Source organism: Tinamus guttatus, unplaced genomic scaffold (genome assembly GCF_059628265.1).
Source record: "Tinamus guttatus ecotype Peru unplaced genomic scaffold, ASM5962826v1 Tinamus_guttatus_pri_ptg000509l, whole genome shotgun sequence".
NCBI lineage: Eukaryota > Metazoa > Chordata > Aves > Tinamiformes > Tinamidae > Tinamus > Tinamus guttatus.
This window is the reverse complement of record NW_028289043.1, coordinates 475752-503554: the sequence shown is the minus strand read 5'-3', so window position 1 is coordinate 503554 and position 27803 is coordinate 475752. Positions and strand designations below refer to the sequence as shown.

The window sequence follows — 27803 nt, the reverse complement described above, 5'->3', positions numbered from 1 at the left end:
GTTTTACTCTTTTAGGAGAGTTAGAATTTTCTTTTTTGTCAGCTCCTATTTATCTCAAACATAGGTAGAAGATGTTGAGTGTTCAGCTAGATCAACAAAGTTTTTTATTGCAAATCAGATTGATCATAGTCATTTCTTCAGGATCTACTGAGTAAGAATTCAAATTTTTAGTATTTCTCTGATTCAGAAATGCCCAAGTCTTTCATATGTGTCTGAACAAAACTCCATAATGTAAGAATGAAATTCCTGAGTCAGAGCAAAGAGTTGCTTTGCCCAGAGTCTTTTCCCAGGTAGTGACCAACAGAATATATTTACAGAAAAGTATACACAAAGTTTAAAGATTAACAACTTTTCCCCTAAATTATCTTCTAACTGCATAATTTGTGTCTCAGGAACTTCCTAAGGAAAAGAATCACTTTTTATTGTGTAACAGTTTTGGACTGACTTTTCTTCTGTGAGTTTGACAAATCATTTTTAATGCATGTCAGTTTGTGATACCACAACCAACTGAAGGAAGGAGTTTGCCAGCTTGATTGCATGTTGATTATGTGCAGCGTAACTTTACGCTCTCCAGCTGCTTTTTTTGTGCTTCCTGACAAATACAGAGGTGAAGGCCCAAGTTTTTTTGCACATCTCATTTAGATCTCATTTTTAGATTTGATTAATGGCTGTTATCAGAAGATTTGCTGTGTAAAGAAATATTACGATACATAATCATGTCTCATAAAACTTGCATGCTTTCTGCAACAAAATACCTAGTAAGCCACAGACTACTGTGACCTACACATGAGTTTGTCCAGAAGCCAAACAAATCTCACTTAACTGAGGTACCTGAATTAAAACTTGATTGGTGCAAGCTCTAATTATATACATACATATGCATGCACATTCATGTATATAATATTTAGCACCATTTATTGTGTATGTGTGTGCATCTTATACATTTCCACTTTTTCTTCATGAGGAACAAATGTGGGTTACAATAATTAATTAGGGGGCTAGTTTGTAAAATTTAACATCAGAGTTCGATTCCCAGAGTTGTCATTGACTTTTACTATGCCCGAGTGTCCCAACTCCTGCTTGACAGTAGCATTGCTTTCCAACCTTACAGGAGTTGTTGCTGAAAGTTATGAAATGCTGGATCTTAGAAAGAGAGTCCCTTAGTACGAAGTAATAAAGTCTCTTAGAAAGGTTTATAGGTTTGTGACTGCTAGGAGTTCTGGACATCTGTTTTCACAGACCTATTTGCATGGAATATTTGGTTTATGGATCACTAATGGTAGAATCAATGTGTTTAAATCCACACCAGGGCTGATGTATTTGCATTCATCTTCTGAACTTAATATATTTTTTTTCTAGAAATATAATACTGGTGTAGGAGACAAGGGAACCCAGCTTTCTGGTGGTCAGAAACAACGTATTGCTATTGCTCGAGCTCTTGTACGTCAACCCCAAATTCTGCTGCTTGATGAAGCTACGTCTGCCTTGGATACAGAAAGTGAAAAGGTAACTTGCTTGCGAGTCAAGAGTCTGGGATCTAAAACCATGTTTGTTTATTTTATGCCATTTAGGTACAAGTATTTCATATCTTATTTTATTCTGTATTAACAAACACAAGGAAAAAAAAGAAAAGAAACCTGAGGTTCTCATTAATAATTTCCTGCCTAAGATAGCTTTAAGAAAGACATCATTCATGAGACTTGCTATGAAATCCATAGAGCTTGTATGCTAGTAGGTAAATAAAAACAGTTGACTAAACTCTGATATGCGATTAACTAGTCCCAGAGGGGATATACAAAGCTCTTTAATCAAACATCTTGCTCAAATGAGGGTTAACACTAGATTTGGACCAGATTGCTTAGAATTTTGTCCAGTCAAGTCCTTGAAAACCTCCAAGGAAATTCCACAATCTCTGTTGGTTTGTGTTCTAATTTCTGTTTAATTATCCTTTTATTGATTTTTTTTTCTTACACTCAGTCAGAACCTCCACTGTTTCAATTTACGGTCACTTTCTGCTGTTCTCCCACCATGCATCTCAGTTAAGAGTCTGGCTCCATCTCTTCCTCCTCTTAGCTCTCATGGCATTATCTGCCCTAACAGTTTTTGCACCTTGCCAACACAGGCTATATCTAAAACTGGAAGCCAAATCCAGAGATATTCCCGTTTTCTCATTGATATATTACAATTTACATAGAAGATGGAAGTTGAAGTATTTGGCACTACGAACTGCCAGAAATAATTCCAGGGCATTATACTTTTTACTCACCTCTTGGTTTCTTCATTGAACAGGTTGTCCAGGAGGCCCTGGATAAGGCCCGGGAAGGTCGCACCTGCATCGTGATCGCTCACCGCCTGTCCACCATCCAGAACGCCGACAAGATCGCCGTGGTCCAGAACGGCAAGATTGTAGAACAAGGGACTCATCAACAACTCCTAGCTGAGAAAGGCATCTACTATTCTCTGGTCAATGTTCAGTCTGGGTCATGCAACATGTAAATTAAAGGCAGTGCTTACCTCTGAAGTGTCACTGTAATTATTTCAATGCTGCATAGTATTTGTAGTCAGTTTTGATACTTTTGTTTTTCCTCCAAAACCAAAGGTCTTTTATAAGTCCTGTGAAAACAGGGATTACTAAGTAAATACGTACCAGTGCCTCACAGCTAGTTCATTATTCAAACCACCTTATTTGGTAGCCAAAGCAGGGGTCTGTTGCACCCATAATAGTAGAAACACGCTAAGCAGAATTTAACAGTAGCCTGCCTGAAATGCTAGCAAAAGCAGACTAGTATGGCATATCTAGGTAACAATATGTAAACATACATATTGGAAATTATTTATATGCCTTATATATGGGGCATGAGGACAAGGGCCAATACTCACTGAAGAGTGAAGTGTTTTATGAAAGGAGGAGATCTTAAACTGAGGGATGGACGAACTGGACAGATGGACTCCTTTCTAAGTTCCAGCTTCCCTCACTGAAGTGCTCTTGATCCTGATCATCTTGAAGAACCTAAAAGACTGGGACTCATTAAGGACTGTAACCACTACTGCTAACTGCATGGCATCAGCTCTGTGGTCCTGTATTATTCATTGCTAATTTAGGATATAATTGTTAAGTACTAACTGCCTTGAATATGTAGTAATAGTGATTAATAATGATTAAGAACTAACCATTAACAATATGTACTGTTGATGACCATCAATCTAGTAAAGTCTTATTTTAAAGTTTAAAACTTGCCTGATTTATCAGTTCTCCACACTTCTGTCACAGCAATTTCTGATTCCTGGAATATATGCATTTTATGTATCGGTCCACGTGCAGGGGAAAATAGATATATATTTTTATATTCAGGTACATGCATGTGCGCACACCCACACAAAGTCAGGTGCTGATAGTCATGCTGATCTCTGTTCTTGCAACACTCTCCTGAGTGCCGATCAACACATTCTGTTTGCATTTCTCTTGAATCTTACCTGTTTTCTTTTGTTCCTGACTTATATTGGAAAACCAATGTAGTATTGAACTTGTTTACTATCTATATGTTATCTAACACACAGGGCTCTTGTTTTTATTATGGTTCACACTAAGAGACTTGGTCATGAACAATTTATATGTGCAACTGTAGTATGGGAATAGATATTGCTGTAACATTATTACATTGTAACATTAACAACTGAGAAAATATTTAGGTTGATTTTGCAGCTTACTGGATTTTATTTTTTAATCTGTTTTTAAATTTTTACATATAGAATTTCTGATGATTGGGATTGTTTCCCCAAGGTGAATTGGTTTCAAAGGTGCTTGATTTACCAGACTATCTGGTAGCAATCCCTGAAAATCAGACAAGCACTGTATACCAGGCACCACCTGGAACATTGCGTGCAGTTCGGGGCTCTCCAGTACAAGAGGAAGATGGAACTTCTAGAGAGGGTCCAGTGTAGAGTGACAAAGATGATGAAGGGACAGGAGCAGCTATTGTATGAGGAAAGACTAAGCGAGCTGGGCCTGTTTAGCCTGGAGAAGATTGAGAGGGGGTCTGATCAATACGTATAAATACCTTAGGAGAGAATGTAAAGAGGATGAGACCAAACTCTTCTCGGTGGTAGCCAGTGACAGGACAAAGGGTAATGAGTACAAATTGAAATACAGGGATTTTCATATGAGGAAGACCTTCTTTACTGTGAGGGTGACAGAGCCCTGGAACAGGCTGCCCAGAGAGGTTGTGGAGTCTCCTTCTCTGGAGATCTTCAAAACCCGCCTGGATGCCACCCTGTGCCCCGTGCTCTAGGTGTCCCTGCTGGAGCAGGAGGTTGGACTAGATGATCTCGAGAGGGTCCTTCCAACCTCAACAATTCTGTGATTCTGTGATCCTATAAAGGTCTGAATACTGACATTCAAGAATCATTTTCCAACATTTTCACCCTATAGTTTAAGATCTACCTCAGAAATTAATATCAGAATATCAGAGTTTTTCAGAATGCAGCCTATTTGTTCTCTATCCTCCTCTTTCTCATTTAAAAAATATTTCCCTTTCATCAAGATTTACCTGAGACTGCGTAAGAATTACTGAACATCTCACTTTTGGTTGAAAGGGGCTGTAATGAAAGCAAGGACCAAGGATAATGGATCTTTTTCTTGAGCCCTTTCCAAGCATGTGCCATTGATTGTTGGAAAGAGAAAGTTCTTCAAGAAGCATTGAAGTTCAACAGAATGATGAAACAACACATCATCGAACTACTTTGAGTTTTAGAAGAAAAAAACTTTCTCGAGTCTAGGCTTTTCCTACTACAGATTCTTATCAGGATATTGGATATCATGGTCTAACTTCCCAGCATTCTACAGCATACTTAACCCTATAAGAGCAATTTGCCATTACTTATGCAATCAAAACTTTATGGCTAAGCCCTTCTGTTATTTCTTGTAGTAGAGCAGGAGGACAATTAATCTCTAGGATTTTCTCTTATCAATGGCAAAAGCTATGTACAATCTCAGCTTCAAAATTAGACTGTAAATAATTTTTGGATTATCTCTTCTTTAGACATGCCCTCAAAGATCTTCCACATGTCAGGAGCTTTTCAATAGCCTTCCACCCTGATGTTGACCCCAGTCAATCTAGCATTAAGGGAGTTAACTCTCCTTCCTTACAACAACCTTGAAGTTGTTGTCACCTTCTTGCTGCTATATCTGTCTTCCGAAACTGCCTTCCTAGAGGAACCTCTGCCTGGAAGAAATAGTGTTACTGAAGACTTCCAAACATTTGCCAGTGGGTATTTCTTGTAAACATTCACAATATGAACAGACATGGAGACAAGCATTTGTAGAAGATATATTTTCCATCTGTAACTGCTTTTCCTCAAGATGTATTGCTATGTGTATGGTTGTAACACTTTCTCTTGTCTCCTACAAAATCCAGTCTACCTTGTAGCCTTGGCCATTGAAAGAAAAGAGGAAGACAACTTGCAGGATTGGGGAAACAGGGTACACTACCTATGAGTACTACAAGGGCCTAGAACTTTCCAACTTGTCATTCTTGTACAGAAGTTTACAAATGGGTTTAATTAAGTCAGCTTTATGTACAGCAATGTGCATTAAAAAAAAAAGAAAAAGAGGCAGTGCAGAACTGAGAAATAACAAGCTACTGCAGATTTGAGATCTAAAACGTCTTCATTGTCCTCTATTTACTTCTGCGGTCCCCACAGACTAATTTGATGAACAACAGTTTTATGCTTTTTCCTTCTTAGGCATTCTTGGCTTTCTCCAGCTTTTTCTAACTTTCATTTGTATAGATATCACACTTCTTAACTTTTGAGTGGGGTTGATTGATCAATGTGGGGTTTTTGTTCAAACTCTTCAGTCATTCACTGACATGCATAGTCCTTAAAACTATATTCCCTAAAACTGTAAGTCACAACAATGTTGTTCAAAAACAAACAAATCAACAAAATCTGTGCACATAAGTGGAAGAGCTGACAGAAAAAAAAATGGAACTAGAGCTATGATTTTAAGTATAGAAGCTCCTAATCCAAATAAACTTTTCTCAAGAAATTTCTGTAGGTAGCTCTACAGAAGACTTATCTCCATGTCCCTGTTTACTCTTCAGTGTAAAGAGAATGAGTAATTAAAGATGACAGTTACTAACACATCTGCTACATCAGAAACAACTAAGACATTACTTTTCATACATGCTAATTTGAGAATTACAGCTCAGGACACTAATTTTCCAAGGTTTAGCTTGCCATAGGTAGGTTTGATAAAGCATACAACAATCTAGTTTTGCAGATGTATATAATTTCATATCCTGCAGTTTCCTGAAGAGTTCAATAAATCATTACAAATTATTACTCACTTGGTTCCTGTTTGAAGGCATTTGAAATCATTCCTTTGAAGACACGGTTGTAAGTCTTATTCTTTTGTTATTATCTATGATCCTTAAAATAGTTAGAAAAAAATATGAGTTTTGCATCTAAGAATCTTTCCTTGATGAAGAATTGCAAAAGATCCTCTAAAACTTCTCCAAAATTCCTCATATGAAAAATCAAAAGGTAAGAGGAATCTCTGTGTCCAAACTTTCACACCAGTTTCCTTTGTGTTCATGGTAGTGAGTGTTTATGTTCTTGGTATCACCAAAACAATTAATCAGTTGTTTTTCTCTCTGCGGTCATATCTTTAATTTGCCACATGATGGCCTCATTTCCTCAGACAATAGCTAAACTAATCTAGATATTCTCTCCGTTTTTTTTTTTTTCTTTCTTTTCTTCTTTGTAGATGTCTTAATGTATATGAGTCTTTTTTTTTCCCCATCTAACCAGAAAAGCAATATTCTTTTGACCTTTTGGTTATTCTCCAGGATCTCACTCTCTTTTCTGCCGAAAGGAACAGCATCAGTTCATAGTCCTGTCAGTTTTGCTACTATGTTTATTAACATCAGAGTTCTTAAAATCTGAGATCATTTTAAGCAAAGGCAGTAGATATTAACTGCTCTCATCAGTTTGTACTGTGTTAAGCAGTTTTACTGGAGGCAATCGATGATGGTAGGTAATGCTTATTTTATATTCACATTGAAGGCCTTTAACATCTCTTTTTTTTCTGTTTTAATCTTATTTATCATAAAATATATAAACATAAAGAAAAAAGTTAGACAAAAACCTTCCATACTTTAAAAGTATTTCTGAGGGTTACAAGAGCAAGAAGGGTTTCTTTTTGGCAAAATTATTTGTTACCTTAGGTAACAGTGTTCTGATGTAAACTTCCTTTTCAGCACGGAGTAAATCTTTTAGGCCAAGATATTAAAGGTTTGTAGACAGTTGCTGACATCGTGGAAACCTTAACAGGCTTACAGTATATAAATACCTTCAAGTACTAGGCCTTAGCCTACTACTTTCATAGACCCTTCAGTACAGAAGTTGAGCCAGAAATGCCAAATAAACCAAACATGAATCTTGGCCTCTGGTACTTTACAATACTTTCCCTAGTCTGAGTGATTTAATTGTAGATATGCTGTTTAGTGTCATTTCCTGAGCAATTTCTTTAAGAGGTATCACCACCAACACTGCTATCATTCTATATTGGCTTTCACAGGGCCTACTATTTTTAAGGAACAGAAAAAGAAATTTACAGCATAAGGTATTAAAATGCTATAGTTATGTTAAATAAAACTTTTTGCCTGCAAGACAATAGACATTTTACTGTTGAGGACAGTATTTCCTGCCAGCTGAATTTATTTTTCTTATGTGATAGAAGATAAAAGCATTATACAATAGCTTGATTTTGTCACTCAGACAATTCAATTTAATATACCACAAACATTAATATAGATATATAATACATTTTTGTGTCACTAAATATAATAAACTAAAATAATTTAATTTTGTGATTAATAAAACTTGTTGCAATGAAGATATATAGAGATGAGCTATCATTTAACAGAGAGAAGAAATCTGTGGGAAGAGACTGCTTCACAGGAAGTAATATGTAGTGAGTATATTCAAAAATATCATCAAGGAAAACCTGTTCTGGAAGTATGCTCAAGAATTTAATATAACTACACAGCTTACAACTTTCAGCTACCCATTGCAAAAGAAATTTGTATCACTTCAGGAGATAAATAATTGTTTCAGAAGCAATATCAGAGTTGGCATTTCTGAGAAGTAGAGCACTAAAGAAGCTTCCTGTGGGTGCTCCTGAAGACCCAGCTTGTCCTGTTTGCTGTGAACAGACAATCCTCATCTAATACCCTGCTACTATTTCTTTACCCATTCATGCCTATCCTGGTTTGAAAGCTTTTCTTTTATTTACTTACCTATCTCCTGTTCCTACCCCACCAAGCACCCATTGACTGCTTTATATCTTTAATTATTATCTATATATTTTATTATTTGGATTTTTTTTTCATTTTCTAATTCATATACCTGCTTCTACCATATTGACTGTTTCCCTTCCACTTCTCAGCAAAGGTAGACAGGAACAATCTGGGACCATGAAGAAATGACTTTTCTTGTTATTCTGTGCCCTGAAAGGACCACAAGTTCCCCCAGGTGCTGGGATAAATCACTGTCAGCTGCTGGAGGTGGCACACAAGCCATTTGCTAGCAGAGGGTTGGTGAGTCGCATCACACAGGATTCAATGCAGAGGGTGCTCTTGAAGACCCAGGACAGTGATGGTGCTGGGGAAGACACAGCAATTGTGCACCTACTCCAGAGAGCTTGAAGACATCTCTGAGTGGGAGTGCACCAGTGAGCCAGCAGCATGCTCAGACATTTGCACCCTGGGTCTTATGTGGGGGATCTGGAAAGGAACACGTACCCTCCAGCGCTGCTCCAGGGCCATGGACATGGATGTTGCAGAAGATCCCTGCAATGGCACATCACAGGATACTCCTTTAGGCTGTTCCTTGCCACAGTTGGGTTTGGCAGCTCCTCATTCCAGCCCAGGTAAGAAACAGTGCTGCTAAGATACATCTCTACATTTGTGTTGAGTAAGTGTGGGAGAGCATGTGATGGTGGAGCTTCTGGTGGAATTACAGTGCTTGGCCCAGCACTGAGGATATGTAATGCATATCACCAGGCTGAGGGCAAGGGTTGCTGTGCTTTAGATTAAAGCAATCCGCCTAGGGCTCAGAGCTGTGAAAAGAATCTTCTGTGTAGGAATTATAGGAATGCATCCACCCAGTCCTCGCAGAATATGAGTGTCTACCTCAGGCCTCATGAAGCAGCCATATGACATGCCAAGCTAATGTCCAACTTCTGTAACAAAGATCTGCCATGATCTTCATGAATATGATGGTGTATACGCTGATGTCCTCACATACGATAACACTGGATGTTAACAGTGCCCTACCCCTTGCCCGCCATGTCTCGAAAGGCATGAAGCTTCCCAAATAACCTCCCACAGTCAGCTTTGGGAGCAGCAGCAGGACCTCAGCACTGCTCCTGAGAGCCCTCCAGCTTCGTACTTCCTGCTGTGGAAATCCGGCACAGCGCTGAGGAGCACGTGGGGGTTCGGAGGCTCGAGGAGAGACAGAAATACTGCAGCCAGGTGTCAGGACTGCTTCCATCCCCACTTCCGGCTGGCAGCCAGGATATGTCCCTACATAGGAGCGAGAAGGCTGCTTTGCCACCTTTAGCACATGATGTGATTTCTAACAATTTTGTTTTGCCATTATACTGTGTCTTTACCCTGTGCAAGACAGGAACTGGCAAACTGTTGTGTTAGGAATTGCTGGTAGGTTCTTTTTTTGTGCAGCAGTAGAAAGCTGAACAGCGCACTGCATCTTCGAGGATGCTTGGGGTCTGCCATGGTCACTTTCCTCTCCTCTCCAGCCTCTCTTATGAGAGAGGAGACTGCAGTAGGCAGCTCCCCTCTTCCTCCCTTCTGCGAGGATGAGACCCTGAGAAGCTGGCATGCAGGTAAAACACCTTTTTTTTTTCTGATTTCCCAATAACTCTCAGATTGCCAAGCTTTATTTTGACTGTTCATATTTTTTGATTTAATGATTTTTTTATTCTCCCTCCCTTCTCAGATGTAAATGAGACCATCCCTAAAATGCTGAGATGAGCTAGCTCAAGAGATGAAGTACAACCTCGTTTAAATCCTATTATAAGACTTAAATGTGTTATCCACTGCCTCTTGCAGCATTAGAGACAGAGAATCTTTACTAATTTTCACTATGGAAAGCATACGATTTTCTGCAAGTAACTCCATCTTCTTTGCATAAGGTATCCCGAAGGGAACACACTGTCTCCCTTGTTGGTTTGATCAGAGGTCGCTGCACGAGGATAACCACCTCTTCCACAGAAGAGTTTATGACAGGTTCACTGCCCTGTGCAGTGGTCTGCTCCAGAAATGGTGCGATTTCACAGTTGTCCTGATTATTCCTGAACTTTTCCAGGAATGATTGAAACCTTAACAGAAGCAAACTTTGGGAAGAGCGAAGAGGTGGCTTTCTGATGTGCTTTCAAGAGCAACAATGATCAAAGAAGCTGTTCAACCCCCTTCCTTGCTGAGCATTCCCTGTTTGGAGGCAGGCTATGCAGATGCTCCCCCCCAGACCTGGCAGGCTCCAAGGGCACTGCAAAAGGCTGGCATGAACCGCTACTGAAACTTCCCCTCATTAGACTTTTACGTAGAATGAGCGAAGTCCAACCTCACTGCACAGCCCTATTCAAACTAGTCCTATTGATTGCTGAAAAAGTTTCCAAAACTGGTGAAAACAGATTAAGATCGGCCGTCATGGTAAGTCAGTGGATTTATTTCATCTGAGAGATTATCAATGTTTAATAGGGGAGACTAAAGAACAAAACTTGCCACTGAAACTTCATTAGACTTTAAAATGCATTTCACTTTTTATTTTGTATTGATTAGGGTAAACTGAGGAAACTAACGGGCTTTGAAATTAGATACTCCCAAGGATTATGCAGAGGCAAAGTCAAATTCTGTAGGAAAAAAATGATTTCCACTGGAAGTCCTGCTTAAAAACTGAAGATAGGCCATAACTTTGACTTCAAACAGCACATCAAGATACAAGTCTTCAGTTTACTGACTTGGTGTATTTGCAGCTAAACATTACTTGTTGTGGTTTTCTGATGTACTTCATTTCTCACACAGATTAAAATGGTCTCTGAAGATGAAATAAAGTCTTGCATAAATAGCAAAGATGACAATAATGTAGTATCATATCGGGATTATAGATCTGAAGGCAAGCAGTAAGTATCCAATTTGATTTCAAAATATTCTACTAATAGAATTCTAATACTAATAATAGAATTCTAATACTAATAGAATTTTACCTTTAAATAGGTGGGTTTAAATCTTATCTCTAAGCAATACATCAATAATCAAATGATTTTACTTTTTGGGAAAAGTCTTTGACATCTATTTTTCTCCTTCAAATATAAATTAATTGTTAACAGATAAATCCTATGGAATTAAATTAATTGTTAACAGATAAATCCTATGGAATCCATTGTATCAAGTAAGTCTGTGCAGAAAGAAGTTTTGCTGGTGCCTCGCTGCTGTGATTGAGTGAGATTTTCATCCTGGGTTACCAAAAAATTGGCTGATTTATTCACCCTTTTGCAAGAAGATAGTGGCAGCTTTATACCTGCTTTGAACCAAGGCTAATCTGAAATGCTGAAAGAATTGAATTTAGGGTAGATAACGGACAGCTAAGTCCAAGTGTTCTCTGAACACTTTAAACTATAAGAGAGGGCCAGTTTGGGTTAAATGTCCCTCACACTCTCTCCTGTTGTCCCATTTAACCATTTCAAAAATGAAATGTCTCACAGTGGAAGGTGTATTCCCTGACTTCAAGAAATACATGCTACTGTAATTCTTTGTTTCATATGTTACACATAATCCCCAAAGTACTTCAGGGATGTGGTTTTAGTACTGTCTGAGTGGAACTTACAAGCACCAGGAGATCAAGAAACTCATCTCAATTGGAATTAATAAGAGTTTATGTAATGGCTGATTGACACAGTGTTTTACATTCCCCAAAATAATATGCCAATTACAGCAGGAGAATACCTAGTATTTAACTGAACATTGGACTTTCCAGTCTCCTAAGAAAAGCCCTCTTGCAACACAGTGGAAAGAGCGTGACATTTTACCTACATCTCTAAAATATGCTGGATGGGCCTAGTTTTGTTAGAAAAGCACAGGCAGGGTTTGGAGAGGGAACTTGCTATCTATTCAGGTAAGAGTCTTCCCATGCTTCCTATTTGACCGTTTGTAGGTCAGAGTCACTTATGAGAGCTCGTCTTCCGCCTTTTTCATGCTAAAGAGGAGATACTTACATCTGATTTAGGCAAAAAGTTACTAAAAAAAACCCCAACAACTAAAAACCTTCTTTCCCTCTGAAAATGAAGTAACTTTTAACAGCAGCTTGGCATACTTCAGGAGGCAGCAAATGAATGAAAAATCCAAAGAAATTCTGATGCATTACTTGAACAAGATGCCTTTTGAAGATTACCCTGCCCATTTGACAGAGCATGTTGCCTCCAGGTAGTTTCTGGGAGTGCCTAAATTAGAGTGATACAGTTTAATCCCAAATTGCCAACTGTGAGCATAACAATTTTTGCCTAGGCAAAACCTGATCACTCTTGCTTTTGGATGCAAAGTTGATATCATTTATTGGCATTTAAGTTTACTACCAAAATAGAAACAAAACAAACAAACAAACAAAAAAATCCCCGAAGTTTTTCTATAGTAGACTTAGCTAAAGATTACTGCTTCAGTTAACCTTTTTCCAAGCAGAAAACTTCAGCTTTTTCAACTGCAAATAAAACACTTAAATCATTTTAGCCCCAGTTGGCATAGATCTCCTTCCAGACCCAGGAATCATATTATATGAGTTATACTGCCTGAGAAATAACTCAGAGGGTATCTTCACATAGTATAACTCATATATCCTTACACAGCACTGATTTAGCTCTAAGTAAGGGAGCTTAACTCCTGCAAGCAATTTTGCATGTTTACTATTTGCTTTAGATCTATCTGCCAAATCTGTGTTGTCTAAACCTACCCTGAGAGCTGTCTGTGTAGCATGCAGATGCACAAAGTATTCCCTTTGCTGCCTAATGTACTTGGTGCCTCTGCCTCTTGACCAATATGCTGGATTCTTTGCATGCTGTGAATAAAAGTAATAAACTCCTGAAAAATAAAGATACTTGTCAATAAGCTCAAAGCAATTTTGCTCTCTCTCTCTCTTTTTTTTTTTTCTGCAATATGTCTGCTGGCCATGACAAAGCATTTCATTCATTCTGCCACAACCTCCTTTTCCAGTCTGGTTTCGTTTTTCCCTTCTTTGCACTGCATTTCCTGTTTCAAAGGAAACATTTTCCTTCTGAGTTCAGTTCTACAGACTGATTCTTAAGATTAGAGACCAGTTTGCAGGACTGCAGTCTTATGATGTGAAATGACATACTTAGTCCAAAAATGGGTGATTTAGGACAGACTGCGAGAGGTAACATTTCAGTTAAACTAGCCCATCCACCTGGTTTTCAAAAGCTATTTAAAAATATTGCCAATAGGTACTATTAGGCCCTAACCTAGTCTAGAACAACTAGACTGGCAGCTTTTAATGATCAAAGTAGGCACTTCAAGAGAAAATCTGCAGTGTTTTGGAGGCCAGAGGAAATGATTGCAAGGGGGCTTTTGCTATACTATCCAACTCCAACTGTAAAGTTAGCTGCAGCCACCATTAATAATTTTTTATTTCAGCTGTGATTTTAAACATGGGCCTCACATAAGGGCTCATAATCTAGATCTATACTGTCAGAGTTCTTCCAGGAGACTTCTTGTATTTGTACAATACTGAACCTGAGGATTTCTTGAACATATTTCTGACAGTGTTCAGAGAAAATCACTGAGAGTACATTAAAAGTTCTTGTTTTATTTTCCTGTATCTCCTCCTTACCTCTGAACACAATTAAGAGAATGCAGTTGTATTAATAATGCATTAGACCTGCTTTGATGTTTTAAGTGCTCTTCCTACTTAAAAATACAATCATAATTTTTTAGCGGTGGGGACAAGAAGAAACCTGAGAAACTGAATATGGTCAGTCCGTTAACAGTGGTAAGTTCCATGCAATTTGCATATTTAGCAATCACATTGTACCATAATTTTTAAAATATATTATTTTTATATGCATATCTCTGCTCATACTGCAGAGCTATACTGGAGGCACTTCGCTGTTTGTGGTATAGAGTACTGAGAGATCTACAGTGGGAAGGGAAAATGGAGGAGAAAGGAAAGAAAGGCAGACACAGCAGACGGAGTGAAGTAGCTTAAATCCTGTCAGTGCTGGGGATTTTTACTGTAACAGCTACATCCAACAGATGCTGACATTGCTCTATTAGCAGGTGGGTGGAGAGGGAAGTGTTACATGGATCTGGAATGTAATCAGTTGGAGACATGGCCAGAAAGAAAAGGGAAATACACTGCATAAGAGTATCATATGACAGAAATTTCTTTCATCTCCCAGAATAGCGCAGCCATACTTACAAAAACACCTGGCATAGCCACTTAATGGAATATTCTTAAAAAGATATTTTCAGACACATGGAAATCTTAGTTTCCATTTTCAAGTCATTCTTTTGCAGTTGATTCTAATTAGTATTATGCTGATTGCTAACTAGTATCTTCTCAGGCATCCCGCACCCAAATCCACACTTACATACCAGGAAGCAACAGGAGACATGCACAGCAAAGTTTACAATATAGTATTTGTTTTGACAAAACGACTTGGAAGCACACAGCTTTACCTCTGTGATCTCCTCCTTTATATACAGGACATATATTTATGTGCTTTTCAGTGTTAGAACAATCCTAGAGAAATTCAGGTGGAAAGCAAGCTCAGGGGGTTGTCTGGCCCAATGTCCAGCTCACAGCCAGGCTAAGCCTTGAACTTAGAGTGGGTTTTCAGGGCCTCGCACTGGCAATGTTGAAGAGCCCCAGCAGTGGCAATTTCATAGCCTCTCTAGACACTTGTTGAGTGCTTGACCATGATCATATTTCAGTTTCAACAACTGCAAAAAGATCTAGGTTAATCCAATGTCATTATTAACTTAACTAGTAGTAGACCTAGAATTTGTTTGAGTTTAAGTCAAACCTGCACCTAACTGAGAATCTGAGGCTGCTTTAGGAGAGAAGCTTTTCTTTTGTAAGTTAAAAAATATCCCTAGTGCTCCAAACGCCTATAAAAAACAAAGACTCTCTACTTCCTGGAGCACAATTCCAGCATTTAAAGCAAAACTGTTTCTGGCAGGTGAAGCAAAAGAAAACCACTGTTGCACAAGACAGAAATGATAACAGTGAGCATCAAACTCCCTCCCTTATTTCCAGTCTTATGGCTGCATTCAGCGTAGCTCCTGTCCTCCTCCTCATTTTCTGGAAAGCTGCAGGAAGCTCATGGAATAAATGTACCAGAGCAAAAAACACACATAGGTAATTCCTACTTTCCCAAACATGAGAATGAGCACCAAATTGCTTGAACTAACCATAAAAACCAGGGCAGCTCCATTCAACTAATGGCCACAGCAAAACCAGTTCCCCTCGAAGAACAGCTACGTAAAGGGCAGCCCATTGCCCCCACCTGCGCACCAAGAAGCACAGCTTCCATAAGGGATTGTTTCACGCTTTTCGCTTTTGGGACACCACTATCAGCTGGGGAGGAAAAAACATGGATCCTCTTCTTGGTTGGGGAACCAGCTAGGAACCAGGTGAGGAACCTGAGCACCTGCCCCCGAGATGCCATGCACCAGCTGGTGCATCCTGAGCAAAGTGAGATGCCCTCCAGGATGCTGAAACCATCTCCTCCGCTAGGCACCTAGGGTCTTATGTTTTTACTCTTTATTATGCAACAAGAAATAATTTTTTGCTGCTTTGTCTCACTTCCTTCTTCCTGACCTGGCACCTGGGGTCAGAAACAAGATCCTGTAGGTTATTGGCTCTCAAGTCACCATTTATTTGTAGGCACTGTTTTTTCACAGTGTGACAGGTGATTTACCCCTCAACACAAGCAGAAAAAGGTAACTTACAGTTCTCATGCACTTACTTAGAGTCTGTTTAGAGATTGCTGTGGCAAAAGTAGCCAGCTTTGACTAAAACTCAGGGTAATTACTTCTAGTTACATACAGCCGTACAATATGAGTTACAGTGAAATATAGTGAAAACTATAGTGAAATAAGTTATAGTAGAATATAATCTTCTTTTTAACACACATTTTTAAGTTGTGTGAAAAGTGATAATAAAGTAATAAAGTACATATCCTTTTGTATAGCTTCAAATATTGACCCTGTAGTTGCTTAAAGCAGTAAAGAGCCACTAGCCCCAAGTGTGTGCATACTTAACATACTCTAATGGTGTATACACATATACATATATATGTATGTATGTACATATTAAATATTTTATTTTGTTACTTTCAGTTATAAAATTCCAATGAAGGTAGTTAAATAGAAGTCAAATTGAACTGAACATACACTTTTAGGCATTTATTAATAATAATATACTGTTACAGTCATTATTAAAACTTATTAAGATGTTCTTTTATGATTTTACCATTTTATTTTACTTTATATAATAAAATACTATTATTTTACTCTTTTACTCGTTTACTTCTTGCAGCTTGCTTCTGCATCATTAACACTGTGTTATCGCTCCATGTGTTCCCTGGGATGTTTCTTTTTTTGCTTTCAGTTTCGCTACTCTGACTGGCTGGATAAGTCCCTCATGGGGCTGGGCACAACCATGGCCATCCTCCATGGAGCAGGCCTCCCCCTCATGATGATCGTCTTTGGTGATATGACAGATAGCTTTATTGATTCCGAAAACATTACTTTTCCAGGTAAGAACTGCTGTTGGAAAAATGGCTTTTGCACAATGAACAATGATCTCTTTGGAAAAACAAAGGGTAGAATAGCAGTTTACCTGAGACTTCGATGAATAGATGAATGAGAAATGGGAAAAGAAACAATCAAGAGGCAAAATGTGCATCACTGTGCCTTGAAATCAAAATAAGTTCTTAGAGGACAATTAATACATAAACTAATAGGTATAAAGGCCTCTGTTTTAGAAAAAGTGCAATAAATATATAAACCATCTCAATACTTATTATATATTTTAAAATTTTAAAACTGTTTTGTAATTTTAGGAGGATATTAAAAATGTCCCAAAGACTATGATTAGAGGTTCATTTATTTTGCCTCCCCTGTAATAAAGCTCCTAATAGATGCCCGTTTTTCTCATTGAACAAGAGAGCTTCTCCTTTAAACTTAAGTCTTTTTTTTTCTGTAAAATAGAGAAAGTTGTTCTAATGAGTGTAATTCATTTCTTTATGTGGCTCAAATGTGAAAATCTGATCCTGATAAAACTGTGATCCTTCATCTTTTTGTCTAAACTAGCCAGTGCTTATTTGAATGTGGAATTTCCTAAATTTCTCCAAAGACCTCCATGCTGCTTTTAACAATTTCTCCAAGATTTTTTCCTTTAACAAAGAAATAGGTAAAGCACGGGTGGCAAAGAACAGTATATTTTTCAAAGTTGCAAGGTTCAGACAAATGCTCTTCATTAAAAAGCATGATCTTGTTTTTTAATAGCCTAACTCCCCCATCAAGTGTTGATTTCGGGGGGAGTTAAGCGCTCCCTATGAATAGTTGGACAAGAGTCACTGTTGCTGGTGCACAGAAGTATAACAACATTACTCCCTATCTCAAAAGTAGATAAACTGCTAAGTGTGGCCACTCTTGTCCTCTCATTTGATTCCAACTAAAACTATTTTCACTTGAAAATTAGTCTAGATTAGTCTAAATATATTAGACTAAATATAATGGGCAGAATCTAAATCTGAAAAGTTGTTGTGGTCACATATCGCATAAGTGAGCTAAACCACAACCAGGCATCTTAATCTGAAATTCAAGTGCCAGAATTGCTCATTACTTGTTGTCTTTAGTTGCAGACAAACCGTTAGACAATTACAGCTTAAGCCTTCGGCAACAAATAGTACTTAAATAAACACATGTCCCCTGGACAGTTGGAAGGATGTGACTCATACCATATTCACTAATTTTCTGAATCTTACTTATGAACTTATGTTCATAAAGTACATAGAAACACTATTAAATAAGGTGAGTTTTATGGCTGCAGGATATTGCTTTTTATAAATATTCATTAAATCCATATGCATTCAAGAGAAAAGGTTGTATTTAAAATTTGGAATCCAAACTGGTAACTGTACAGTAGCTCAATATAACTATTTTCTTTTCTCCTTTCTTCTGGCTTTATAAAATGCTTTTGCAGTGTGATTCATACTTTCAACTCCTTAACACACAGTCAGGTATGAGGTAACTTGTGCCTCTTAACCTTCATTCAGTATTGTTGGAGTATGAGCTTAAAGAATGAAAATATCAATCTATGCTTTAATAAATATAATTAACATGTTTTTCTCTATTTTTTCCTTTAGTGAACTTTTCTTTACCAAACAATACATCACTGAATTTTTCTATAAAAAATGTTTATTACAATCTGATGGGGAAGTTGGAGGAACAAATGACCAGGTAATAGGCAAGTTTTCATTCTCTTCATGGTTTCCCTTCTCTTCTTGAAGTAGTTTCTTAAAGCTAATTTTAATATTTAGCCCAAGATTAATCTCCTCATTTTCATGCAACTGAGGGTATTCAGTTTTATATTTTTAGGTTAAAGTCACTGTATGTCAGGAGGAAACTGGAGAGGATAGTGAAGTCAAACACAGTGGAGTTTTCATTCAATTTCCATGTTTTCAATTTTCATTTGGTCTTTAACAACTACTACCACAAACACAGAGGAATATCCACTCAAGTCACTCAAGTAATAACAGTGGATGCCACTGGAGAGGTAAATCAAACACTTTCAAAGGGTACTTCAGTACCCTTTTCTGCTTAAGGGCAAAGAACGGCCAACAAAATTAAGTGACAAAAAAGCTAAAACTGGTAAAAGCACTTATTATACAATGTCCAAAAACTCCAGAGTCTTTAGCTAGGAATATAAATTAGGCAAAGAATATATGCTCATGTATGACTGGATAAAATTGAAGCAGGGAGTGCAGTACAACGAGTAATTGTAACTTCCTATTGACATCCTTTTTTGTTTGTTTGTCTTCCAAGGTGGTAAGCACCAGTTATTTTCAGAGAGAGGCTGTGGGAACACATGGTATCATATTTTAAGCAATTTCCAGGTTTAGGGTGGGAGGGGCGTTGCTGCCTTCTCTCTGACTATTCCTTCCTTCCTTCCTCGCTCTCTCCCTCCCTTCCTCTCTCCCTTCCTCCCTTCCTCTCTCCCTTCCTCTCTCCCTTTCTCCCTTCCTCTCTCTCTTCCTCTCTCTCTTCCTCTCTCCCTTCCTCTCTCCCTTCCTCTTCCTTCCTCTCTTCCTTCCTCTCTTCCTCTCTCCCTTCCTCTCTCCCTTCCTCTCTCTCTTTCTTCACGACCCTTTCTGTACAGCGAAATAAAATATAACCTTTTTTCCACTTAAGGGAAGCAGATACTTTCAAAAAAAAATAGGCCACACTGTGCGTGTCCTTGAAGGGACAGACTGTAAATGCTGCTCTTGCTGCAAACTCCTTCCTTTTTAGTATTAGAATTAGGAACTATTAATAAAAAAAAAAGTGACTAAATTCTGGAACTCAAATCTAAACACAAATATTGGATATACTCATCATTCAGATAAGCTGGAAGAATCATAGCTATAACTTTGCCAACAATTGTCATTGAACAAATAATTCTTACTATATTTTAAAATAACCATATTTAATATGGAATTTTACAGACTGAAATTCATTCCATTCTGGTTTGACATAAGAGAATTTTTGAAACAAATATTGTATTAATACAAGAATTCTGTTCTTTTTTTCCCAATCTTGCTGCCATTTCAGCCTAGCTTTTCTACTAGGCTGACCATGACTAATGTCTTCATTCAATTATTCATTTGATTTTAAACTATTAGTATTTTTCAGTTTAAATATTATATATTTTGTTAACTTCTAGACAAAGTACTTTGCCCTTTATTTATAATGGAAGTACATAGAAGAGCTTTGTTTTTTTTTTTAAATCTTTCTTGTATCTGTAGAGACTGATTTAATTGCATCAGCTGAACATAGACATTAGTTTGGTTATTTCTCCTTAGGAATGCACACATATTTTAAAAGCAAGCTCAAATTTCTCAAAGAAGCCTAAACAAAACAAATGATGATGGTGTACAGACATTTAAAGTCTTTTTGACATCTTTTGACATCTTTTTCTTTCCTTCATTAAAGGAACATGCATTTCCCCCAGTCTATAGTGCTCTTGGTTTCTCATCACTTTAACATTTTTTAAAATCCTGTTTTCAGATGTTATTCCGTGTTTGAAGCATTTCTAAGATTCCATGAGTGGGTCTAAGATTCTTTTTTTTATTTTGTCCACATCTTCATTTTTTACTGACAAAATGTCCATGCCATGCATTTTAAAACAAAACATTGTGGTAATTTGTGGAAGTTGTGTAATAAGTGAACATGATATAACAAGTGAATTTGATTCTGAAAGAATTTTTAAAATATATTCAAAAAAAATATATTCATTATACTGAACAAAGGGAGAAGGCAGATAGCCCAAGGAGTCTTCCATGTTGGTTTAATTGTCCATCTGAATTGAAACCTATTGCTAGGAGTACAGCTGGAGTAGGATTAATTCAATTTTAAATCCTTTCTCCTATATGTTTCCTTTCAGATATGCATACTATTATTCTGGAATAGGAGCTGGTGTTCTTTTTGCTGCCTACATTCAAGTTTCATTTTGGACACTAGCCGCTGGCCGGCAAATAAAGAAAATCAGACAAGAATTTTTCCATGCTGTAATGAGGCAGGAAATTGGATGGTTTGATGTAAATGATGTGGGGGAGCTCAACACTAGACTTGTAGAGTAAGTATTAATTTCAGTTTGTTAATCACATTAGTAATTACATGATAATAATTATGACTGTTAAACATTGTCATAATATGTGCCTCAGAGCAATGATCCTTTTTCTCATTAAACTCATCTTTAAGCTATACTGTCATTTAAAATGAGTCTTGAGAAACAGATGTTGGAAAATGCTGCTGCATGCTCTGTTTTGCCACAATTTGTAATTGTGTTGAATTACAGCTGTTAGAAATATGATAAAATATACTAAGTATGCTGTATCAAAAAATGACTTTCTATGCTTTTCACACATTTTATTTGTTTGGATATCATTTGCTTTTTTTAGTGACATATCCAAGATTAATGAAGGAATAGGGGAAAAAGTTGCAATGTTCTTTCAGGCAGTAGCTACCTTTTTCACTGGATTTATAGTTGGTTTTACAAAAGGGTGGAAATTAACGCTTGTGATCCTGGCAATCAGTCCTGTTCTGGGATTATCATCAGCCCTCTGGGCAAAGGTAGGAAAAAATGTGATTCTTTTTCAATGATCTGTTAAACTGTATCTTAGATAATCCTTTTTTCTTAAAGACTTAAAATACATTATTGCTCTTAGTGAAGTTAGAGGAGTTGGTTACAAATTTCTAGCTTCGACCTTGCCTACATTCCGAAAATTGTGAACAAGCATGATGACCCCATATAGCTGATGTATAGTACTTCCATGGTGGACACAGTTGGACTGCTGTAGGGAAGTTTGCTTAACATACCCTTACATGAAGACAAAAAAAAAGCAATGTTTTTGCCTCCTTCCTGAGTCTCAACAGCTGCACCAAAATAGCTAAGTACTATCAGTAAGATAAATAAATAAATGAGATAAAATACACAGTTAAGGTCATCACAGGTAGCTGCCAGAAATTTCTGGTATGTGCCTGCAGAAAATCAGGTCCCTCACGATAACCCTTGCCTGTTGGCTCAACCTTGCAGTGACAAGAGCATCACACCCACGTCTAGAACATGGGCACAGAGAGGCACCACCATGGAGCAGCCAATGTACCACGAGCTGTGCTCTGACTTGTTTCTACGTCATGTGCTCAGCTCCCAATTAATTAAAATCACATACCAAAAGTGATGTAGACTATCCTGAGAAGAGAAGAAAAAACCAACAGTCTTTATCTGTAAAAATGTAATCGGTTTTGAATAGGAATTTCAATTTTTAAAAGGGTATTTTATACTAATTGACCATTAGTATTTAAGTGACACTGGAGAGTGTGCCTTTTCAACTAGGATGAAAATCCCAGCCCTATTTGAAATGTGAATTCTCTAATACTTCATAGGATTTGAGGACTCTGCTATAGTTTGATCTGCAAGCTACTGCATATCAATAGCATGAAATGTTCTTTCTCTCTATGCTTTTCTGGCAATTAATTGTCCTGAGATAAACCGCAGCAGCTTGGTGACTACTCTGTCCTATCCTCATACTAGTGATACAAATCTTTCTGAGTGCAAGGAACCTTAATAATTTCACAAGAGATCCTTTGACTCATGAAAGTGCAGTAAAACTGAAATTCAACCTCAATTCAATCTCCTCTTCTGTGAGCAGATAACATGCATTTTCTAGTTAAGACTTTAAATGCAATAGAAGCCTTGTCATGATATGTTTCATGGAATTGTTGCCTTACAATTCACATTATGACTATAATAAAGTAGACAGGAAACTATTCAATAAATTAAGAATTCATAGACATCAGAGCAACATTTGAGCAGGAGAGCTAAATTATTTTGCTTCTCCACAGATCATTTCTGCATTCGCCAACAAAGAACTAACTGCATATGCAAAGGCAGGAGCTGTTGCAGAGGAAGTTCTGGCAGCAATTCGAACTGTGGTGGCATTTGGGGGACAGAAGAAAGAAATTGAAAGGTTAGAATGTTTTCCCTCATTGACTGTTTTAAAAATAGTGATTAAAAGATTTTGAATCTTTTAATATTTTTACTATTGAATTTTATTTTCTAACTGTTTCAAAAAGCATCACAAAGCATGAAGCTATATAGTCATATATCTAGTGAGAGTCATAAGCAAAAAAGGATAAACATATGGTAAGAAAATAAAACCATAACAAGGTCACAGAGTGATGCCAGGCACATGTGTTTATTTTTATTGTACTATGGAACATATTCTTGCTCTCTGTTTGTCTTTTATCTAAAGATAACCACCCCTCACAAAAACTGGCAATAGTTTTTCAGACTCAAAGTTCAGTAACACTTGTGTCATCTACAGAAAACATGTGTCATTGCTTGACCTAGTTTTCCCTTCATGCTCCAGCTGCCAGTGCTCCCTGATCCAGGCAGCTAAAGGAAGTCCTTAAGGTACCTGTGTCTTGCTTCTCTGTTCACTCCAGCATCTCTGAGGTTCTTTATCAGCCTCATACCTCAGGACATCTCATCAGGTTTTTTTTCCCACTTATCTCTAAAGCACTGTTTGACAGGCTTTCTCCTGATATATATCTCTCTGTTTCCATCAATGTAACAGAAGACCGGAGGCTATGCCGATGAAAGGTTCAGTGACTGAAAATATTCAGCCAATATGACAGCAATATCGATTTTTAAAATTACAGTTCTAATCAAATACTGCTCTGTTGTATTTGAGATTCTGCATTTCCTAAACACTTCTTATCCTTGAGCTGATGGCCACTAAAGCAGACAGGACATCAATAAAAAAAAAGGGGGGAGTAAGAAAAAATAATGTGTTGGTGGTGGTCAGTGTCAGTGTCCTCGCTTAGAACTTTTATAGGACTTTTGAGAGGGAAGACAGAAGGTCTCTGCATGTCCTGGAAATCCCAGCATAATGTACCAAAAACTGAAAAATAAAAAAGACTGATATCTAGTAACAAAGATATTTGGCATAAACTTCAGAAATACTGAGGTGCACTGCATGAGAAGTATATCTTTCCTTGTGATCCAGAGATGGGAAGGACCTGATAGGGTCATGCTATTGCAGTAAACAAATACAGCAAATATTTCCCCCTAACAAGCATAAAAGCCCCATCCTAAAATCCTAAAAATTAGTTTTGTAGGTCTGCTGCTGTGGAGAGGCTATTCTAGTAGTTGAGCATTTGAAAGTTGGACATACTTTTCTTGCAAAAAACTTCCTATATATCCATTTGTTCCCATGCCAGAATTAACTTTGTATTTATTAGGTCCCTGAAAGTTTTACTTCCCTGTAACATTTAGAGAAATATCCATATAGGTGATAGCTTTTCTCAGATTGATTTTTTAAGCCAACCAAATTACAGTATAGTTTTTCCATTTCATTTATCAACATTATTTGTTAAATGTATGATTTTTTATTTTAGGGAATTGTCATTCTTCTAGTTCTGTAACTTTATCCTCCAATATTATGTATCTAGTTCTGTAAGATATTCTGAACCTCCTTTGTACTGAGAAGCCCTTTCAACTTTATACCAGCAGGAAATTTCATCATCCTAACTCTTCATGTTCAAGTCATTAAAAACAGTAAAAAAGGATAAACCTCAAGACTGAAGAGGAATTCCTCATGTTATCGCCCTTGGGCATTTCCTGTCAAACGCTGCTATCTCTCTTCAAACACTTGCTTATTGTATCGTTCTTTTGTTACTTTACTACTATTACTTCATTAATAACTTAGCTTATGTCTTTAGAATCAGTTGGCATTAGATGATTAAATGAAGCCCAGATGGATTAGTTTTACTGTTTCCCTCCACCAGAAAACACAATATTAAAGTAATTGGGTTAATCTTTCCATTTCATAACCCACTATACATTTTATTTTATTTTTCATTTATTTCTGTTTTTATTATATTCTCCAAGATCAGTTTATGAACTTTATGTACTCTTCTTGTCAAGCTACAAGCTTGTAATTTCCCAGATCACCTGTTTCTTAAAATTCTTCAGACCTGTGGCTCTATTCACAATTTGAAAATAATAACTAGAAGTTATTTCTATTAAATGATGGTTACATTTGCTGGTTTATTCAGAACTCTAGGATGAGGAGTTCCTGATCACCCAGAAAGGCACATTTCTTTCTTTCAGCTTCTCTTTCAGGTCAGACGTGGTAATTAGAACACTCAAATTCACATTTGTTGTCCTTCCTTTGTCACCATGCACAGATTTTTATTTTACTGAAAACTGAGGCAGAACTACTTAGGTCTGTGACTACAATATCTCTGGTGTGATTTAAATCTCAAGCCTATTTTCTAAATGTCAGGTTCTTGACATAGAAAACCTTTGTTACTCTCATGTGTTCACCTCATGTGTTCACCCTTAATTAGTTTAACTGAACACACTGTAAAAAAAACTCTCTTTTTTTAGCGTTTCAAGAAAAAAACTTCTCAGAGCACACAGGGCATGCAGCCATTGTTAGCATTTGATTCTTGGGTCTGACATACTTACTCCCTTTTCCATTTTCAAATTCAGTCTAGAATATCAGATACCTAGCACCTTCCTAATACACTATTTTACATTTGTTCTCTAAAGAGCTTTTAACATATATTGATCTTGTCATATTTCTTTTTTCCTTTACATTATACTGAGACATTTATGCAATGGTTACCCCATCCTCATTACCTTTATTTCTGGTCAAACAGAATATGAATATATGAATATTTGTTTTCTCCTGTTATTGATCCTTCTGCAGCTTTGATATTGCTGTACAGGAAGATTGCATTTTAGAGCTGAGATCAGCTTTTCCACTTTCTTACTCCAGAAAGTCTATCCTCAATCCTAAGTGTCTCATATAAGTTACTTAAATGGAATCTGCCCTTTAGGAAGAGACCTCTTGCAGTCAATCCTTTCCAATGGCTGAGCTTACCTTTCTTCATAGCATTTGTCATTAATATTTGCTGCCACCTGTGAGGTTCTGCTGAAAAACACAAGTTTACAGTTGTTTAACAGTTTGCCACCATTGAATTCACTCATCTAGGACTCGTACCAGACAAAACAGATCAGCAAAATTTGTTCTAATATAAAGGATGGTCAATACATTTTCCTCTATTCTCAGCAAGATTATCTCAGGATTTGATTATTGATTGCTATGCTATTTTATTTATCTGAGAATTTATGTCTTATGTACAATGAAAGAAAGAATAGCAATTTCCTTTATGTCTGCTTCTTTCAGATATCAAAGCAATTTAGAAGATGCCAAACGCATTGGAATAAAAAAAGCTATTTCAGCCAATATTTCTATGGGTATCTCTTTCTTTTTGATATATGCATCATATGCATTGGCCTTCTGGTATGGAACCACTTTGATGCTATCTGATGAATATACACTGGGAAGAGTCTTTACAGTAAGTATTCACCAGTTTTTGTTAACAACATTAACAAAAAAATAGTGAACTGATCCTGTGTAACCTTACTGGAATATGTGACTTGAATTGTGAGTCAGGTTGAAGTCAACTTTCCAAACTGCGTTTTTCACTCCTGATAACTGAAATAAAGCATAGCTTTGCTTGTCATGGATATTTCCATAAGTTGGCTGGCAGCATAAAAACTGTTCACCTTGAAATCATTGGTTAAATTTCAGCTTGGAACAGCAATAATTAAAAGTTATTAATTCTGTACTCAGTTACATTGGATCTTCAATAAAGAACAGATAAAGCTTCTAGGAACCCTGATCCAAGCAAGATCATTGCATTCAGCAGAAAAAGGTGTCAGGTAGCATGCTCTTTGTAACACATTATTGAGTATGTTAAGCACCATTCACTCACTGTATCTATTCATGGAAGGCCTGCAGTATAAATGTGGTTTAATTTTTGATCCTAAACAAAGCATGCCTGCTAATAAGCCAATACTGCATCTTGAAAGAAGAAAACTTTAGACTGATCTTAAAGATTCTTTTTTTTCCTATCTGTGTTTATCTTTTGTGTAAATGACTGCCATTTGTTTTCTTATTGCTTCCTCCCATTGTATAGCATGCATGAAACTGCTTAAAGCAATGATAACTAATATTCTCAGATAACTGAAACTGTCTAACTAGAGTTAAGAATTCCTAGATGTGTATTATGTTTGTCATTTTTTTTCCCTTAGGTCTTTTTTTCTCTATTAGTTGGAGCTTTTAGTGTTGGACAAACTGCTCCAAGTATGGAGGCATTTGCTAATGCAAGGGGAGCTGCCTATGCGATCTTTAGTATCATAGACAATGTGAGTATCTTGGCCATGAATGTCATCTGAAGATGCTGAACATCTGACTTTACATTCTGAGTATGAACTTAGCAAGCCCCAAGCACTTCTCTGTACAATGCAATAACATTGACAAATTCTGTCTAACACAGTTTTGAATATTGGACAAATGTCTCAATGCTGTGATAAACCCATAAATGAAGCAGCTGCAAATTTTGTCTGTCATTATTTACACACAGAAACACACACACATGTAATATAACTAAACACACACTTAGGGCTGTGTTTCTGCATAACAGTAATGAAGCAATGCGGAGGTGTCTACTGGTATCTTTACCTCTGAGTTCACATCTGCTTTGCAGCTTGGGGGTATACGTGCAGCTGTTGTAAATAGATTCATACCAACTCATGTAACTATATGAGCTGCCAGAAATGACACCACCATGACTGAGGAGGATCATTTGGGCTATAACCCTTGCTCACCAGGATGCTGGCAGATGCTTGGGTCCTAGTAGGGACTGAAGCTTGGTGCTATAGCATCATAGTGACTACAATACAATTTTAAAACTAACCTTCTTTTATTTTTAAATGAAAATTATGTCTTTGACTTTTTGTGCCAACCTACTTCTGATTCTAGAGTGTTCTGGGTGGGAATGGAAATCCATTAAAATCTAACTCCCTATGTGGTAACTGCCACAGTTGCAATTTCTGGCAGTATATTGAAAGCCACAGTGTAATCATGA

General features: G+C 37.2%; 2 protein-coding genes across 2 annotated transcripts in view; both read left to right on the top strand.

The window, feature by feature from the left end:
• Window positions 1-2521, top strand: part of LOC104577099 (ATP-dependent translocase ABCB1-like) — a 36442-nt gene extending 33921 nt beyond the window's left edge. The window contains exons 28-29 of the mRNA XM_088533540.1: window positions 1360-1506; window positions 2290-2521. Of these exons, the coding sequence (XP_088389666.1) occupies window positions 1360-1506; window positions 2290-2496 (354 nt within the window). The 3' untranslated portion in view covers window positions 2497-2521. The remainder of the gene's footprint in view (window positions 1-1359; window positions 1507-2289) is intronic.
• Window positions 2522-10711: 8190 nt separating this feature from the next.
• Window positions 10712-27803, top strand: part of LOC104577100 (phosphatidylcholine translocator ABCB4) — a 40915-nt gene continuing 23823 nt past the window's right edge. The window contains exons 1-10 of the mRNA XM_088533560.1: window positions 10712-10733; window positions 11106-11203; window positions 14022-14076; window positions 16702-16849; window positions 18464-18557; window positions 20740-20931; window positions 21257-21428; window positions 22701-22825; window positions 26057-26228; window positions 26968-27081. Of these exons, the coding sequence (XP_088389686.1) occupies window positions 10731-10733; window positions 11106-11203; window positions 14022-14076; window positions 16702-16849; window positions 18464-18557; window positions 20740-20931; window positions 21257-21428; window positions 22701-22825; window positions 26057-26228; window positions 26968-27081 (1173 nt within the window). The 5' untranslated portion in view covers window positions 10712-10730. The remainder of the gene's footprint in view (window positions 10734-11105; window positions 11204-14021; window positions 14077-16701; window positions 16850-18463; window positions 18558-20739; window positions 20932-21256; window positions 21429-22700; window positions 22826-26056; window positions 26229-26967; window positions 27082-27803) is intronic.